The following is a 16,855-nucleotide window of genomic DNA, read 5'->3' as shown; positions in this document are numbered from 1 at the left end:
ACAATGGTGGGAACAGGCCGATAATGAGCAAACTACCTCACATAGGCTGGGCACAGCCAGAAAACAGCCCTCACTCGCTATGATCAGCCCCCAGGAGATACTCAGGCACTAGCAGCTCCGCTAGGATCAGTAGGAGAGGTGACAAACTCTGATAGTAAATACTCAAGTAGCAAGTATAGAGGGTAGTGTAGGCAAAATAAAAGCCAGAAGAAGTCAACCAAGTCTCTTTAATGAATGGAGGATTAAAAAACCAATGGAAATGCCTTAAAATCTACCTCAATCTTTTGCCATATGACCATGTTTACTTCGTCTAAGAAAAGCTTCTGATATCCACAACTGCTGACAGTGTAGCAAACTTTCACAACTCCAGAGTTCCGTGAAAATATCAGTTGAAGAGCAAATGAATGAATTATGGCGACAAAAATTGTGTTCAATTGGTATGGAATCGAGCCAACTCATCCCAAAAAAAGAGCGCATTGCACAAATTAAAAATTAGAACAACTATTTGCATTTGGGGGACACAAGAAAAACATTCCTGCCAGAACTTCTGTAACATCCACATGGTATACAGGAATCTTTTAAACTTCGCATGCATAGAGAAAACAGCAGGTGGTGAAGACAACAACATTGGCTGAACAAGTATTACAAGCTTACACGCAGTTAAATGCTATGATAATAAATAACCTTGTTGAACAAGAACAATCAAAACAATCTCTCCTTTATTACAGCTTTGAGGCCATCCACAATCCTTTTTTAAGGGATCTTGTTTTCTCAATGATCTCAAGAAAATTTGCATGGAGCATCATCGAAAAATTCTTCATCGAGAGCATTTTAACTGCTGATAGGCACCATATCCTCGACAGTGGACTGTTTTAGCGCATTAAAACCAATAAACAGTCCAAAGATGAGAAACAATCCATTCTGCCAACTTGATCAACAACGCCATTCTCTCACAGAAGAAATAACATGTAAGCCTTGCTCCACAAGGCTTACTGGCATAGCAACAAAGCATATAAATTTCCCTTGCATTAGAAGTCTTTTTTAGCCTACCACTTTATTTTCGTTTCCTCCTGTCAAAGACCCCTTCCCTTGTCTCCATTCTAACAGTATCATTCTCCAAAAGATGAGAATACTTCTCAATATCAGCAAAAGGAGACTTTGCAGAGCTTTCTTTCTTGAAAGTTATCTTGTCTTTGCGTTTTCTCTCCTTTTTATTGTCATTGTTTGCATGCCTTTTGACGCCATCATTGACAGTGAATGGAGGCCCCTCTAATTGATCCATGTTCTCCTCAAAAGCAGACTCATTTAGATCCATGTCATCAAAACTATGCTCTTTCAAGTCTTCATCAAGTGTATCTTCATCCAAACTTAACTCATTCTCAGAGTCAAAATCATCACCTTCCTCAGAGCTCATATGCTCCCCATTTGCAACATTCAAGGGACCATCTGTCTGGTGGTAAGTCCATTCTCCCTCTGATTCATCCTCCTCTTCAGAAAGATCATCTAGACCCATTTCTGCACCTTCACCCTGATCTAGAAGATCTTCTATCTCATCATCATCGCTCTCATCACCAAGCAGATCATCCTCGCCGGTCACCAAAATATCGTCATCCTTGCTCTTCGCAATCTTGGTGGACTTCTGTTTTCTTCCTACTTTAGATGTGTAGAATTTGTGAAAGACAACATCCTCAGGTGCTACCTCCTTTTCTGATAAATTCAGGAAGTCATTTCGCACAGGGAATGCAGTTGGCATTGAAGGCTACAAAACAAATCATAACCTTATCCAGTAAGTCCCCTTCGAGGGTACAACAAGTTCAAGACAAAGAAACCCTTCAAAAGTAAATACCTTCTTTGATGGAGCTAACAATGAGGACCCATGCCATGTTTCACTCTTCCGTCGAGATTTTGGTTTTTTCTCTGTGAAGCGGTCTAGAAAAACACTGAATGCAAGATCCCTCAGCGGATCCCCAGTGTAGAGAATACTAGCACCAGAGAGCAGCGTTTTCGCCATCGCAGCAACAGATGGATGTGCATGGGATGCTAAGGCTGTTAATTCCCACCAACAAGCTCGATCTGCATTGCTACACATGAAAAGCAATAACCTCAGTCTCTTAAGTTACTTGGAGAATTGAATGAATCATCTTTAGTTAAGCCCAAAAAGCCAACTTATACCATGGGACGACAATCAACTTGCAGAATACATAGGTTCATGCACAATCTATTTGTACTCTCGTAACTGAAGTATCAATGACAACTATTAAGTCACAAAGATCAGATTAATTTTTCTTCCTATCAATGACAACTCTTTCATTAAAAAAAAACAGGAGTACCCCTATCCTCACATCTTTGATTATTGGATTCTCACAATGTGAATGGGTAAGGAAGAAAAGAGGAAAAGTATGGAGCTCTAGAATTACGGCTGCAAATGCTCAAGTGATACAAATGTGAGACCAAGCAAGATAAATGCAGGAAAGCCAGACAACATCTAGCGCAAATGCTTGCTCCCGGGCTGTTCATTGAAGGCTTCTAGCACGCCCACACATCTAAGTAAACATCTATATGTGTGGGATAGAGAGACAACTGTCGTGCACGACCACTTAGCTCAATCGTTGGCCTTTGCAAGAACACATCTGTAACCACTCACCAAGCGGCGGAGACAGCAAAGTTGAAATTTTCAGCACAATAGAGCGAGAGAGAAATGAAATGAAGTGTAATATTAACGTTGGTGCAGCCAAAGCTGGTCGTTGCCGAGAGTAGGCACAAGCATGGGTATGGGTCATAGTAACAGGGAATGGCCATTTTCAGGTCTCCGTTCCCCGTTCCCGTTCCAAGTTCCCGTTCCGAATCCCCGTTCCGTGTTTCAAACGTGAGTACCCGTAACAGGGAATGGCATTTTGTTCCGCGTTCCCGTTCCGGTTTCCCGTTCCTGGTAACTATGGTATGGGTGTCTACAGGTGCATGGCAGAGGCTAGAATAAGTATGAAGGCCCTAGGCACACAAGGTGTGGATGGAATGTATGCCTGGTTCGATCTTTAAGGCCAAAAGGGCTCCGAAGGGGGTCGAACAAGTTGACAAGTGAAGGTGCCTGAGGTGTGGGGTATATACCCTAGAATGTACGGTTCGAGATGCTCTACGAGGCGGTCCAGACAGCTCCTCGAACGGAGCCACGATGTGCAAGATATGGTTGTCTAAAGATGGAATGCATTACAGATCCCCAACGGATAGGGCAAGTAGGGACAGGTGACTGGAGTTGATGTGAGCAAATAGGGCTAAAGTACTCAAGTTGTGGAGCATGCTGGTCTTTTCGCATCGCCAACCAGAGCTCAGATGGGCAAGTTATGAATCGACTAATTTTACAAGGGGGGCAATTGTGTGGCAAACTGAATACGCGCACCGATAGGAGCCTCTTTGAGCTTGCCAAGGCTCCAAGAGGTAGTGTACATTGTCAGTCGGAATTGACGGCTTGCCAATCGCGATCCTGGGAAGTAAGATATGGGGGATTGAAGTTGGGATCACTTGCCAGACAGGAGGGAACATGTGATTTTTTGCTAGGTTTAGGAGCACAGTTCGAAGGTGTGGGATGGTGAAATGCGGTAAAGTCCTCGGGATCTAGAATCAGCAAGGAGAAATTCCGGTATGGCACAGTCGAGTGGGAATCTGGCAAGTTCGAGCAAGTGGACGCACCGATAGCATGAGAAACAACGCTAAAAAATCCTCTTGGTTGTAAATGCAAAAGAGAATGGTCGCTGGACTTGGAAAAAGAAAAGAAGGTAAGCTCAAAAGCTAAAGGGAAAAAAAGAAGGCTTGGATTGAGAAGGCCCCAACGTTGTTGCTAAAGAAGGCTTTTTTTGGAAAGTTGGAAAAAAAGGTGTGTGAAGATAAAGAGAAAATCCAATGTCTTTGAATGAGAGAGGTTTTTTTTCTTAGTGGGAGGGGAGACTTCCTTTCTGCAACGCAAGAGCTTCCTCATCTTCCTCTCTTGGCTCTGCCGAGGGTGAAGCGAGCCCAAGGAGGGGCTTTTTCTTTTGACCGACGGGATCCCAAAGGAGGAGGGAGCTCGTGTGTGTATGCTTCTGCAACGAAGGCAGGAGGAGGGAGCTCGTGTGTTTATGCTTCTGCAACGAAGGCAGGAGGGAAGCTCCATCATCGAGGTGGCGCCAACGAGGATTGCCGAGGTCCGTTTTTCGTGTCAGTCGAGGTTGTGCCGACGGAGCCGGTTGTATTTGGCTGTTTTGAGTAAACAGAAGCAAAGATTGCCCGCATTCTGGTGTCGTTCCCCCCTTTCACCCCCTCTGTTCTACTGCTCTTGTGCATGTGTCCGCGGTGTAGGCAAGTGTGCCCCCATCGAACCGGCGGTGTCTTGGATCTTGATGTGTGTGGGAAGCTATGGAATGTGTCGTGCGGAGTGTGTGCGTTGAGTCATGGTCTGGTATAGTGCGTGTGAGTCGAGAAGTGTGCAAGCGATGGCCTGCTAGCGGAAATGTGTTTTTTAAAGATGCTTTCCGACAAGACAAGGGTGTTGTGGATACCCTGAGCTATATAGGAGCATTTCCGTGCGTGTTGGGCGAGTTCCCCTTTCCCCCTCTCCAACGCCTGCAAAAGGCCAAAAATGACCAATTAGACCAAAAGTTAAAACCATCAAATGTGTGGTACATTGTCTGGAACAGAAGTGAATAAAAGATGACCTAAGAGCTAGTAAAACGAAATATATGCAAGGAGGGTGACAAGGAGCATCAAACAATGACAGGAGGCTACAATAGAAGGCATCAAACTATAAAGAGGAGAGGGTGCATTGCAAGGAGGAGCAAGGGAGGAATCATCCCATTAACTGTCCCATGGGTCTCGGCGATATGGTATCTATCTCCTCCCCAGTAAAGAAGCGAGTAGGCCTCGACAGGTATCTCGTCATGATATCCTAGATCCTCTTCCGTAAACGACGTCGGTACAATGATCGCTCTCGAAGTCTAGGCCTTTTGGAGAATGGCTATATCTATTAGGATGCCCGGTGCGGGAGCTCTAACTGGATCCTGCATGTCAGCCTATGAGGTGAAAAAATCTATCATCCGCCTTTGTAAAGGTCCAAGGATCTCGGTCCTAGGTATGCTATCTCTTAGAAGTGTATCCTTGGGTCTGCGAATCTCAAGCAAGTCTAAACCAAGACACCTCTTATCTAGGTAGCCCGTGACTCTTCAAAGTGGTCCAAATCCCTCCATGAATAAGCATCCTGTCACCTCATAATACGCCGTGCGGTGGTGCCAGTCTACAAGCTTGGCACATGCGTTACTCTAAAAGCACTCCATTGTATCTCCCAACCTCTATCTCCAACCAGTGCAAGGAGGTGCGTATGACAGATCTCACCCAATGAGAAATTTCAACCCATGTGAGAGATGAATGTCCATATATCTGATAAAGCCATCCTCAATAGTGGGAGAAGACGCTTCCTATAGAAAGACGCCTTTGTACCCAGATTTCGTGTAGGTGTAAGCCATGTCCTGCTAATATCAAGCTATGTGATATCCTACCTAATGAGCTGGCTGATCTCAAATCGGCTCAAGGTGAGAGTAGCACCATCAACAGAATATTGAAATGGTGGTAGTCTGTCCATACTAAATCCATGGAGATCAAACCATCCTGAGATCTGTGCATACCAACATGCAGCGTTTCCTCTCTTTGCAAGCTGTCTAGAGGACTCTGGGGCTATCCGAGCATATTTGTGTCTAAAAAACTCCATAAGCTAGGCATAAATGACAATGATCTAGGGAGTGCCTCGAATATGATAGGTGCACCGCCAATCTCTGCTCTTAACACTCATGTGGAACAGAGCCTTTACTCCCAATGATCCCCGAAATCGTGGGGACCAAGGGTCTCTCCATCGACCTACATCCATCAAAAGTCTGACCATGTCTATTGCGGTGGTCCATGCTAGGGTCCACACATGGATAACATATAACATAGTAGATGTAACTAGAGTATCAAACAATTTTGTGCAGGGCTCTTGGAATTGCCCCCACAAACACATCCTCTCCAACCCCCCCAAGCCCAAGGTAGGATCCGTACGTACATACGATGTGTAAGGTACGGTACCGTACCGTACGGATTCGTACTGTACTTTTTTTTACTTCTTTTTTTTTTGTGGTTGCAATGCTGTGGGTAATATGTGGAAATAAACCCTATTGTGGCAAGAATTTTTGGTTTTCCCTTCTTTAGCCTTATCCCAACACCTAGTTTTGTAGACATTTCGACACAACTTGCATTTATAGAGCACACACGAACGTCATTGCGGTGGTGAATATAGGAGGGAAAAGAACGATCAGGAACCCGTATGAAAGCTTTGCCTTGGTTTATAGAATAGTGAACTAACATCCTTGGAGTGATACTTATGAATTTTTTATCAAGTATAGACCGTATTGTAGGTTTTTGGAATTTAAAAAAAAAACCTACGAATTTTACATACCTAACAACTCTATCCATACGGTACTACGTACAGGTCGTACCGAATACGTACCGTACCTTACGTACCTTACCACCTTGCCCAAGCCAGCATATCCACGTGTCTATTGAACATCTGTAGTCCCTCTCAAGGAGAAGCATGGGCCAACAAAGAGCACCCCCAAGTATGTATAAGTCTCTAACATCCACTATCCCCTGACCATATGTAAATTGAGGTGCCGTTCCCATTGTCCATTAAGAGGTAGTATTGAATACCATGACCTTTGTTTTACTAAGATTAAACTAAAAAGCCACTATCTTAGTATCTTGTGAGTAATACTGTAATGTATCAATGTACCTTTGCATACCCTCTAGAGAGTATGCTATCAATACACAAAAGAGGGATCAATATGCTACCCAATTGTACTCCTCTGTCTCCTCTATCAACATAGTATGCAAGCTCATGAATGGATAGAGCAAAGAGTAGGCAGCAACGGACATCCCTGTTTCACCCTTATATTGGAGAAAACTTGTGCAGATAAACCCTCAGAAGTCCTCACTCTACCAATCACCGTACCAATCACCGTCCCCCAAACAATCTCATCCTATATAATAGCCTTGCCCTTGGAACCGTATCAAAGGCTCTGCGAAAATCTAGAGTGTCACAAAGTGATGGCATGGCATGCCCGGCTGAAAGAGAAATGGCCAAGTGGACAAGAGGAACTGAACCCAAAAGATGGGTCGAGGGGCCTAAAGGGGGTTAGGGATTTAAAATCCTAACCCCTACCAACTTAAAGAGCTGATGAGCACCAGCCGAGGGGCCTAACCCAAAAATACCAAAGGCTTGATCTCTGAGGCTGATTTTGTAAATCGCGCCGACTGCTTTTCTGTGTACATAGGCTTGTATGGGCTTGTCGAAGGTGTACGAGGATGTTCTGTGCTTGTTCCATGTTAAGCACGCTCGTAGATGCATACGGTGTGTCGTGTTAACCACGCTCATATATTCATACGGTGTGTTTACAGTCACGTAGATGCATAAAACACACCCTTTGCTTTCGCGTCACGTAGGCGGTAGGGACACTGTTTTGACTGTATCTCCTGAATCGTTATGAATCGGGCCAAACCCTTTCAAATAGAGATTGAATGCAACATTTAGAGCGTTTTCTCTTCTTTGAGTCATGTAAAAATGACGCTCTAGTCAAGAGTTATGGTCAAAATACAGCTTGCTTCCCACTAAACAGTCAATATTTTGGACCCCAGCCTCCTTGGAGAGCCACTATATAGGCTTGCCGGATAGAAAAATCCACTTGCCAAAATCAAGACTCTAACGTGGCACAACTATACAGAAATTCCATGATTTGCGATGACCTGATGACAAGGCAAGCTGTACGGATTTCCGCGTTTCACGTTGGCACTTGGAGAGCCACTATATAGGCTTGTCGGATAGAGAAATCCACTTAGCAAAATCAAGATTGTAACGTGGCACAACTATACAAAAATTCAATGATTTGCGTTGACCTAGTAACGAGGCAAGCTGTACGGATTTCCGTATTTCACGCTCGCATCTTTTTGCAGATTTGCGTGGAGCTTGGTGCCGATTCTTCTTGGGTGCAGTGCTTTTGGGCCCTGCCTTTGAGCAACCCTTGTACGTTTATAAGTGCCTAGAGGGCCACTCTTCCAGAGAGCATCTAGACGCAGAGTCTCTACGAGAGTTGGACCCTCGGGAGTTGTACTTTGCGAAGAGCAACAATAAACAAATACCGTAATGAGCACCAATCTTTGGGGCCAGTGCGTCTTGGCTCGAAACTCCACCATGCCCCTCTCTCTTGGGATAGTTTCCTATGACGTTAAAACGATCTTCTTCTTCTTCTTCTCTCTCTCTCTCCGTTAAAACAATCTCTCTCTCTCTCTCTCTCTCTCTCTCTCTCTCTCTCTCTCTCTCTCTCTCTCTCTCTCTCTCTCTCTCTCTCTCTCTCCCCCCCCGCCATCACTTCTACAGAGGACTGGGGCCAGTACGCATCATCTTTGTACACAGTTCCTGAGCAGCCCCCCCTTCCCGACCCCCCCGATCCATGCCCACACACATGTGCTTTTTTCACCGCAGAGATGGTGAGGAAGGCCATTGACAGGATAAGGACTGGGAGAGCTTATGATCATGATGGTTTAGTGGCTGAGCATTTCACACATGCCAGAGATCTACTAGCAGAGCTTCTAGCAGTGATGTTTGACCGTGCCATGTGTGAGGGCTTGCCTGATACTTGGAGCCTATCTACTATTGTACCTATCCTCAAGTCGGGAGACCCTATGGAACCTGCGAATTATCGCACTATCATGATTGGACACACATTGGCACGGTTGTACGCATCCATTCTTGAGCAACAGCTGAGTAGATGGTCAGAGAGGGAGGGGATACGCGCAGCCGGGCAGGCAGGGTTCAGGAGGGGTTTTTCTACTCTTGACCATATCTTGACACTCAAAGCCATCATTGAGGAGGGTAGATCGCGGGGGGAAACGGATCTATTGTAGCTTTGTGGATTTCCGCAAAGCTTTTGACACAGTGCCTAGAGCTAGATTGATGCGCAGATTACAGCAGATGGGAGTACCCACAGAGCTCATATGGGGGGTCATGGCATTATACAGGTCAGTAGTGGGGCAGGTACGCACCTCAGAGGGTCTATCCACCCCGATTCACTCCACTATTGGGGTGAAGAAGGGTTGTCCGCTCTCTCCTACTCTTTTGGTATGTATGTGGATGAGGTTTCTGACTACACTGAGAGAGATGGTGATAGAGGTGCACAGATGGCAGGGACATGGATTCCATTATTGTTATATGCTGATGATATTGTGTTGATCTCCGACTCTCTGGAGGGGATGCAACGTCACTTGGATGCTTTGAATAGGTTTGCTCAAGAAAGTGGTTTGTCCCTCAACCTTGGTAAAACCAAGGTCATGGTATTTAATACCACCCCACAGTGGATCAGGACGTCAACACCAGCATTCACATACGGCCAGGCGACTGTGGAGTATACAGATGCGTACACTTACCTCGGAGTGGTTTTTAGTGGGCCAACATTTTCATTGAGGAGGGCAGCAGAGACTAGACTGACCAGAGCCCATGCAGCATTGGGTAGATTGGAAAGGATGTGTTCACAGGTTCAGTTTCAGGAGCCTAGGACGAAGCTCTGGCTCTTTGACACTCTGGTGGCTTCTGCCTTACTTTATGGAGCTGAGATCTGGGGACCTTCATTAGATCATCACGGGAGGACAGGCCGCAGTGATGGATGGGGGGACATGGAGAAGCCTCTGGTCTCTATGATCTCGCGGCTCATTAGAGCCAAGGCCTCAGTATCACATGCTATTGTTCGAGCAGAGCTAGCTGCCCCCCCACTAGTGGTGGAGGCGCTCACCAGATCGGTCTCCTTCATACACCGCATGTGGGAACTTCCCAGAGACAGATATGCTCGCCTTGCACTTGAGTCCTCTCGACAGTTAGCCATGCAGGGAGATACAGCATGCTGGTATGGGGAGATGACATCATGGTTTCAGGCGCATGGGTTCAGCATAGACAGATTGCCTCCCTTCCAGTACTCACTGGATGCACCCTCTCTGACTCTTACACAGTCCGAGATCACCAGGCTCATCCGCCAGGACTTGACTCAGCTAGACACCAGGAGGACATGGATACAGCCAGCACAGCAGCTAGGCACAAAGATGGCTTTCTACAGAGAGCATCTCCTCCAGCTTACGGTTGATGGCTTTGTGACGAGGCCGAGATACATGGACACCCACTTGTCTCATGGGATACGATGTGCTATCGGCCAGATACGTACATCTTCACACCAGCTGCGGATCGAGACTAGGAGATACAGCAGAGGCCAGGACATGCCCCCTTTGTGACATCGAGCCTGAGACAGAGTTGCACTACACATGCCACTGCCCCGTCTACTACGAGATACGAGGCCACTTCCATTGCTTGTTCAGAGAGGGCTTTGGACCATTCTCCAGAGTCATGCACTACGAGGATCAGAGATGCTTGGGCTTGTTTTTTCTCGAGCTACGCAGACACAGAGAGAGCCTGATGAGAGGAGAGGCTAGCCAGTCCCAGAGACAGATCACAGATTTCTTTAGAGCTGTCACTGGACACCCGGAGGAGTTACTACCACAACAGAGCTTGTCGTCTCACACCAGAGGCACACTGATCGACCGAGCGACTAAGCTTGGAAGATCCAAACGCCCACGACTGCGGAGAACTACACAGCATCGACGGAGGCTGCATCAAAGGATTCGGATCACTTTGGCTCGATATGCACGACGCCCGGTCAAACTACTGACCATGGAGAAGATTGATGAGATCCGCCAGCGATCGATGCTGGATCTCTTGTGATCTAGATATCCCAGCTAGCTGCTGTTCACACCTAGTAGTTTAGGATTCCATAGTATTTTATTGTGGCATTTGTCATTTCATTTTTGTCATTGTTGTCATCTTGTTACTTTGACTCTGACTTTGTATCAGATCCACCACATTGTAACTTTCTGGTCTCATAGGTCACTTTGGCCTTTTGAAGACGTTAATATAACATTTCATTTTCATTTCTTTCTCTCTCTCTCTCTCTCTCTCTCTCTCTATATATATATATATATATATATATATATATATATATATATATATATATATATATATATATATATATATATATATATATATATATATATATATATATATATATATATAGGCTTCGTCTAGAAATCGGACTCTGAGTCCAGGTGGCGTCCACGCAAGATTGCAACCAACTCCAGCGTGACATGCGTGAAAGTGCTTGCCACTGCAACCGCCTTCCCTCTTTGGACTCAACCAACCTTATTAAATTACCTTAAAGGCGGTCCAAGCAAAAAAAAAAAAAGAAAATTGAATGACAATAGCTCAGCGCGACTTAACTCTCTCTCTCTCTCTCTCTCTCTCTCTCTCTCTCTCTCTCTCTCTCTCTCTCTCTCTCTCTCTCTCTCTCCTCCCCCAAAAAAAGTTCACACACACACACACACGTCTTGTGTTAGTGTTTCATTGAGCACACAATTGATTGAACATGCCCAAAATCAGAAAATTGAAATTGACACCACCCCCCAATACCTCTATCACACACACACCCACACAAACACAAGAAAGAAATCCCGTTGTCAAAAATGGATTAATCAACCTTGGGTCTCCCTCTCTCTCTCTCCCTCCACATCCACACTATGTGGATGTTGATGTGATTTGGAAGTGCCAAATCTGTCACTCCCAACCTCTCGATCCAAGATGAATGTACAAATTACTAACCCCGGTATCTTTAATTCTACATCACTACAATGGTTGCATATTTACAACGAGAAATCCAAATATCGAATAATGCGTGAAGCTCAAATTCCGTGGTCACGAGTGAATGATTTCGTAGTCGGCGAGGCAAAGTCAGAGGATTTTCCAACGTCTTTCAAGATTACCACGCACCATAGGCGTACACCGGAACAACTTAAACCCATCACTATCGACACATGGATTGAGCGAAAAGTTTAAGTGTATTTCCAACTTCAATCAACCTCTAATCACCTTGTTATGATGCGTTATTGCAATACAATTAGGAAATCTTGTGTTCCTCATGATAGGTTTTGGTGTGCATTTAGTCCAAAGTCATCATCGTCAACACCTCATACACGAAAATGTGTGATAGATGCAGATGGTAATGAAGCATCCTCACAAGGCGCATCAAATAGCAAAAAGAAGAAGCGCCCACCACTTAATAAAGGCATGCTTTTGCGAGGTTGTCAGTGTCACTTCCAAGTTAAGCGATTGATAAACGAGCCAGATAAGGGTGTCATTTCGTACATTCATCCCTATTACATGAATGTTGATGATGAGGTATGCCATAGTTCTTCTCATGATGGTGATTCCTCAAAGTTCTCTCCTTGGATATCTATGCATAAGAAAGTTTGGGTTGCAAACATGTTGTTTTGTGGATTCTTACCTCAACAAGTTATGGAAAAGCACATTCAAGCATTGCACACACAAACAACTACGGATCCTACGTATTCCATGGTTAGGGATGATTTTTTGAGCATAAAAGATGTCCTTAATATCGACCAAAATCTCTCCATTGATGAATATCAATGGCATGACAATGATGCTGAGAGTGTGAGGAGATGGTGCATGGAGAAGAAGGGGAATATTTTTGTATACCAACATCAGGGTGAAAAGAACTACTTGGACTTTGTGTTGGGAATACAAACTTCATGGCAAAGAGAGATGTGTTTCAAACACGGCAATGCAAATCTCCTTGCAATGGATGCAACCTTCGCACCAATAAATACAAGGTAGCATACCTTGTCTCCTGTGTTGTTTGGTTTTCCTCTCTTGCATCGCGTGCTTGTTTGTCATGATGGAAATTTCTTAAGCATGTCCTAATGTTTACTACAGTTCAATCTCTACACTAGCCATCGCAATGGTGTACCCATTGCATGGGTCCTGACATCTTCAACCACCTTTGAAAGCACTCGAACCTGGTTGACATGCTTCAGGAACTGTATGCTTGACCACCACAAGTCTTGGGAGCCTGGAGCATTTATGGTTGATGATGCAGAGCACGAGATAGCTGCTCTAAGGTATAGATCTTTATGGTTTATGTCATGAATGACTACGTTGATGCATGAACTTACAAAATTAAGTGGGTGTTTTGTTAAGCAAAGTTGTATTCCATCAACCTATTCTACTTTGTTTGTGGCATGTCAAACAATGTTGGCTAAAGCATCTTATTAGAAAGGTCAAGGATTGGCCAAAAAGAGCAGAGATGTTTCGGGCTTTGGGGGCAATTATGAATATGCAGTGTACATGTCCATCACGGAGGAGGTCACCAAGGAGGAAGCAAAGATGATGCTCGAGTCCTTCTACAACCAATATAGCCAAGAGAATGAATTCATCATGTACCTTAAGACATACTGGGAGTGCAAGATAGGTGAGACAATGCCATCACACATATCTCATGAATCCCTATGCTTATTCCGTTGACTCTTAACCTTTTTTTTTCCCCTCCTTGGACAGAAATGTGGGTGCGGGCAACACGCAATTTTCCTCATGCTGGACAAGATACAAATGGTTCCATCGACGCATATCATGGGCAATTAAAGTCTAAGTTGCTTGGCTCCACAAAAAGGCTCGTGGCTCGGTGTGTAGTTTGGCTCCTACACAAGCTCACCACTAGTTGCTTGCCCCACTATTGGTTCCTTCAACAATTGAAGGACAATGGATTCAGACGCAACAATTCCGTAGAGATTGATGTTGAGAACTTCTACCAACGGGCACTTCAGATACCAGATGGGCATGTCACCTTCGTGGATACCTCCAAAGGGGTGGCTTTGGTGGAAAGTATTTCGTCCCCTGGCCAAGGGTACACGGTATTCAACGCCGATTGTGAATGGGCGTGTTACACTTGTAAGTGGGCTGAACAAGGTAACATATACAAGCATCAAATTAAGGTCATGCTAATAAGAGGAGACACCCAAGCCTCACTTCTGAAGCAATGCATGGACATGTACAAATAATGGGAATTGGGCAGGCAACCAAAAGGGAGAATGGAGGCCTTCTCTAGTGGGCAGTCCCCTCCTACTAGCGTGTGCGCACCTATGGAAGAAAGGGAGCACGAACACGTTGATTCTTCCATTCAACCACTTCGGCAAATCTTTGAGGAATTGTTAGTGACTGTGGGAGGAGACAAAGCACTCATTAAGGAAGCAAGCGATGGACTAAGGTGCACATTGGCCCATGTGAATTTGGTGAAGGCACAACATGACATGGAAGCATTTTCCACTATGGAGAATGGTTTTGGCAATACCTTAAAGAGGGGAAAGCCGTTTATTGAGAAAAGATCTTCTAAAAGATAGCAAGGGAGATCTGTGCATCCCTTTTCCAAGCCAGAAAAACAACGCAAAGTATCCATGCAAGCTAAATTGGATAAGAAAGCCAAAACAGCAACACCAAATATTTTGTAACGTTTCATTGTACCATTATTGCAGTAATGCTTAAGTTGTGATGTTTGAGAGTTTCATTGTGCCCTTCTTGCAGTAATGCTTAAGTTATACCATTCTTGAGTAATGCTTAAGCTGTGACTTTTGCTCATTAAAGGTATATATGTGTGATAAGAGAGAGAGAGAGAGAGAGAGAGAGAGAGAGAGAGAGAGAGAGAGAGACTCAAGTAATGCTTGGGGAGTGTCTTTCGAGAGCTATGCATGTGTGATGAGAGAGAGAGAGAGAGAGAGAGAGAGAGAGAGAGAGAGAGAGAGAGAGAGAGACGCTTGAGTAACGCGTAAGTTAAGACTTTTGTTCATGAAAGCTATGTATGTGTGATCTAGAGAGAGAGAGAGAGAGAGAGAGAGATACTTAAGTAATGCGTAAGTTGAGACTTTTGTTCATGAAAGCTATATATGTGTGATGTAGAGAGAGAGAGAGAGAGAGAGGGAGAGAGAGAGAGAGAGTCAAACAATACTCCAAACAACACCATGAATTAACAAAGGAAACAAATGTCTTTTGCCCATGACAATGGAAGGAATCCCACATAGATTTAATACAAAGAAGCATTAAATGACACATGCATTCAATCTTGTAGATAGTCGGGGAGCCCCACCATCATTCTTTGGTACTTTTCTATTGTGCCTCTTGCCCTTGCTAGATCCAGCTACGACATGGTGGCGAATAACATCCTTGCCGTCCTCGACATCAATGGAGTTGTCTACCCCTTCAGCTACAAGCTGATTGTTTTCTTCTACGGTGCCTCTTGCCCTTGCTAGATCCAGCTACGACATGGTGGCGAATGACATCCTTGCCGCCCTCGACATCAATGCAGTTGTCCACCCCTTCGGCTACAAGCTGATTGTTTTCTTCCAAAGGTAGGTTCGTGTCAGCAGCCTCGTAAAGCACATCTTCAACAATAGGTAGCCCACCTTCAGGTCTTTGTGCGTGAGGAGGGGTGACCAAGTCAACTATAACCACCGAACATAATTGTCAAAGAAATGTGTAATGCACATCATACATGCGAGAAGAAGCTTGAATAAGATTCCAACTATTACCTTCATCGATGGGTTGTTCTTCTCTCTTCCCTTTCTTGCACTCCATGTAACCGGCGATGAAGACATGGGCTAGCTTGGAGTTATGTGGAATGGATAGGTTGAAAGAACATAATGCACGCTTTGCTGAGTCTATGTCCATACTATCCCTGCTTGTAGTATGTTTGTTAGCAAGGCGTTGGTCGGGTATTTCCACAACGAGACCATGCTCTCTAGAGAGGTGGCGTACCATACGCTTCTTGTCTACTATGCCTACAATGCCTGGTCGTAGGTCCTGACATGTCGCGAGTTTGCAATAGAATATCTTCCGATTCAAGGTGAAATAAACAAGCTCCTTGTACTACACCAATTAAAAATCCGATGAATAAACCTTACACGTGCATAAACCTTGGCTCATGAATAGACACACAAGGCTACCTACGCCTACACATGCTAGACCCTACATGGGCATAGACGTAAGCATGCATAATCATGGGTACAATACGAACATGGATGTGCATAGGCGTAAACATGTGTAAGCATATACATGCATAATCATGTGAGCATGCATAAACGTACACGTGCATAAACGTGCATAATCATGTGAACATGCATAAACCTTGGCTCATGAATAGACACATAAGGCTAGCTATGCCTACACATGCTTGAACCTACATGGGAATAGACTTATACATGCATAAACTTGAACGTGCATAATCATGTGTATAGTACGAACAAGCATTGTGCATAGGCGTAAACATGTGTAGGCATACACATGCAGAAACAGACATGCATAATCATGTGAGTATGCATGTATAACGTACACGTGCATAATCAAGTGTACACGTTTATGCACATTTATGCACGTATACATCTATGCATGCTATAACCGGCCTATACAACGTATAGGGCGGTACTATTTCAATTACCTGTTAACTTTACACAGAGCACTAAGAAGGGAAGAGAACACAGTTGCGTCCAGCGACTAGAATGTCACTGCGCACACGAGACCGATACCCTGTAGGCCCCAAAGACTGGCGCCCCTTTCGGTATTTCTTTAATTTAGAGAGAGAGAATTACAAAAAGAGCCCCTGGAAGACAACACCTGAATCCAGCTAGTACGCTCCAGATTCGGCTAAATTTCGGCAACATAACGGTACCGAAATCAATCCGAATCAATTTCTAAGATAGGCCCTCTATTCCACGGACATATTCCCTCAGTCGGGAGCACAAAACAGTAAATTACAGGTCGCTGTAATTTCTGGTTCAGCCCTGTTTTTGACCTGATTTGGGCACACGACTGTCCCTGCACTGTTCCCTGCACCTTGGGCTAAGTGCCCCTTCATTCTGGAAACATTTTGGG

At 44.7% G+C, this 16,855-nt stretch overlaps 2 protein-coding genes and 1 pseudogene across 2 annotated transcripts in view; 1 reads left to right on the top strand and 2 right to left on the bottom strand.

Moving 5' to 3' along the window:
- Nucleotides 1-655: 655 nt before the first annotated feature.
- EDA25 (CCAAT-binding factor) overlaps nucleotides 656-16,855 on the bottom strand; it is a 92,015-nt gene continuing 75,815 nt past the window's right edge. Inside the window, exons 15-16 of the mRNA XM_086493483.1 lie at nucleotides 1,847-2,081; nucleotides 656-1,759 (exon numbers count right to left, since the gene is read on the bottom strand). Coding sequence (XP_086349609.1) covers nucleotides 1,055-1,759; nucleotides 1,847-2,081 — 940 coding nt within the window. The 3' untranslated portion in view covers nucleotides 656-1,054. The remainder of the gene's footprint in view (nucleotides 1,760-1,846; nucleotides 2,082-16,855) is intronic.
- On the top strand, nucleotides 12,018-14,442 carry LOC147430955 (uncharacterized; annotated as a pseudogene).
- Nucleotides 15,028-15,562, bottom strand: LOC147430954 (uncharacterized). Its single transcript, XM_086493484.1, has 3 exons — nucleotides 15,517-15,562; nucleotides 15,314-15,429; nucleotides 15,028-15,198 (listed from the first exon to the last, which is right to left on the bottom strand). The coding sequence occupies exons 1-3, from the start codon at nucleotides 15,560-15,562 to the stop codon at nucleotides 15,028-15,030; spliced, it is 333 nt and encodes a 110-aa protein (XP_086349610.1).

Source organism: Adiantum capillus-veneris, chromosome 21 (genome assembly GCF_014529385.1).
Source record: "Adiantum capillus-veneris isolate H3 chromosome 21, ASM1452938v2, whole genome shotgun sequence".
Taxonomy (NCBI): Eukaryota; Viridiplantae; Streptophyta; class Polypodiopsida; order Polypodiales; family Pteridaceae; genus Adiantum; species Adiantum capillus-veneris.
This window is presented reverse-complemented; position numbering and strand designations above follow the sequence as displayed.

Excerpts from the sequence above, each read along its gene's own strand:
- LOC147430954 (XM_086493484.1), bottom strand. The coding sequence starts at position 15,562 with ATGGAGTGCAAGAAAGGGAAGAGAGAAGAACAACCCATCGATGAAG. Across the intron at positions 15,430-15,516 it reads AGAACAACCCATCGATGAAG|TTGACTTGGTCACCCCTCCT; the intron begins GTAATAGTTGGA and ends CGGTGGTTATAG. Across the intron at positions 15,199-15,313 it reads TGGAAGAAAACAATCAGCTT|CTTGTAGCTGAAGGGGTAGA; the intron begins GTAGCCGAAGGG and ends GAAAACAATCAG.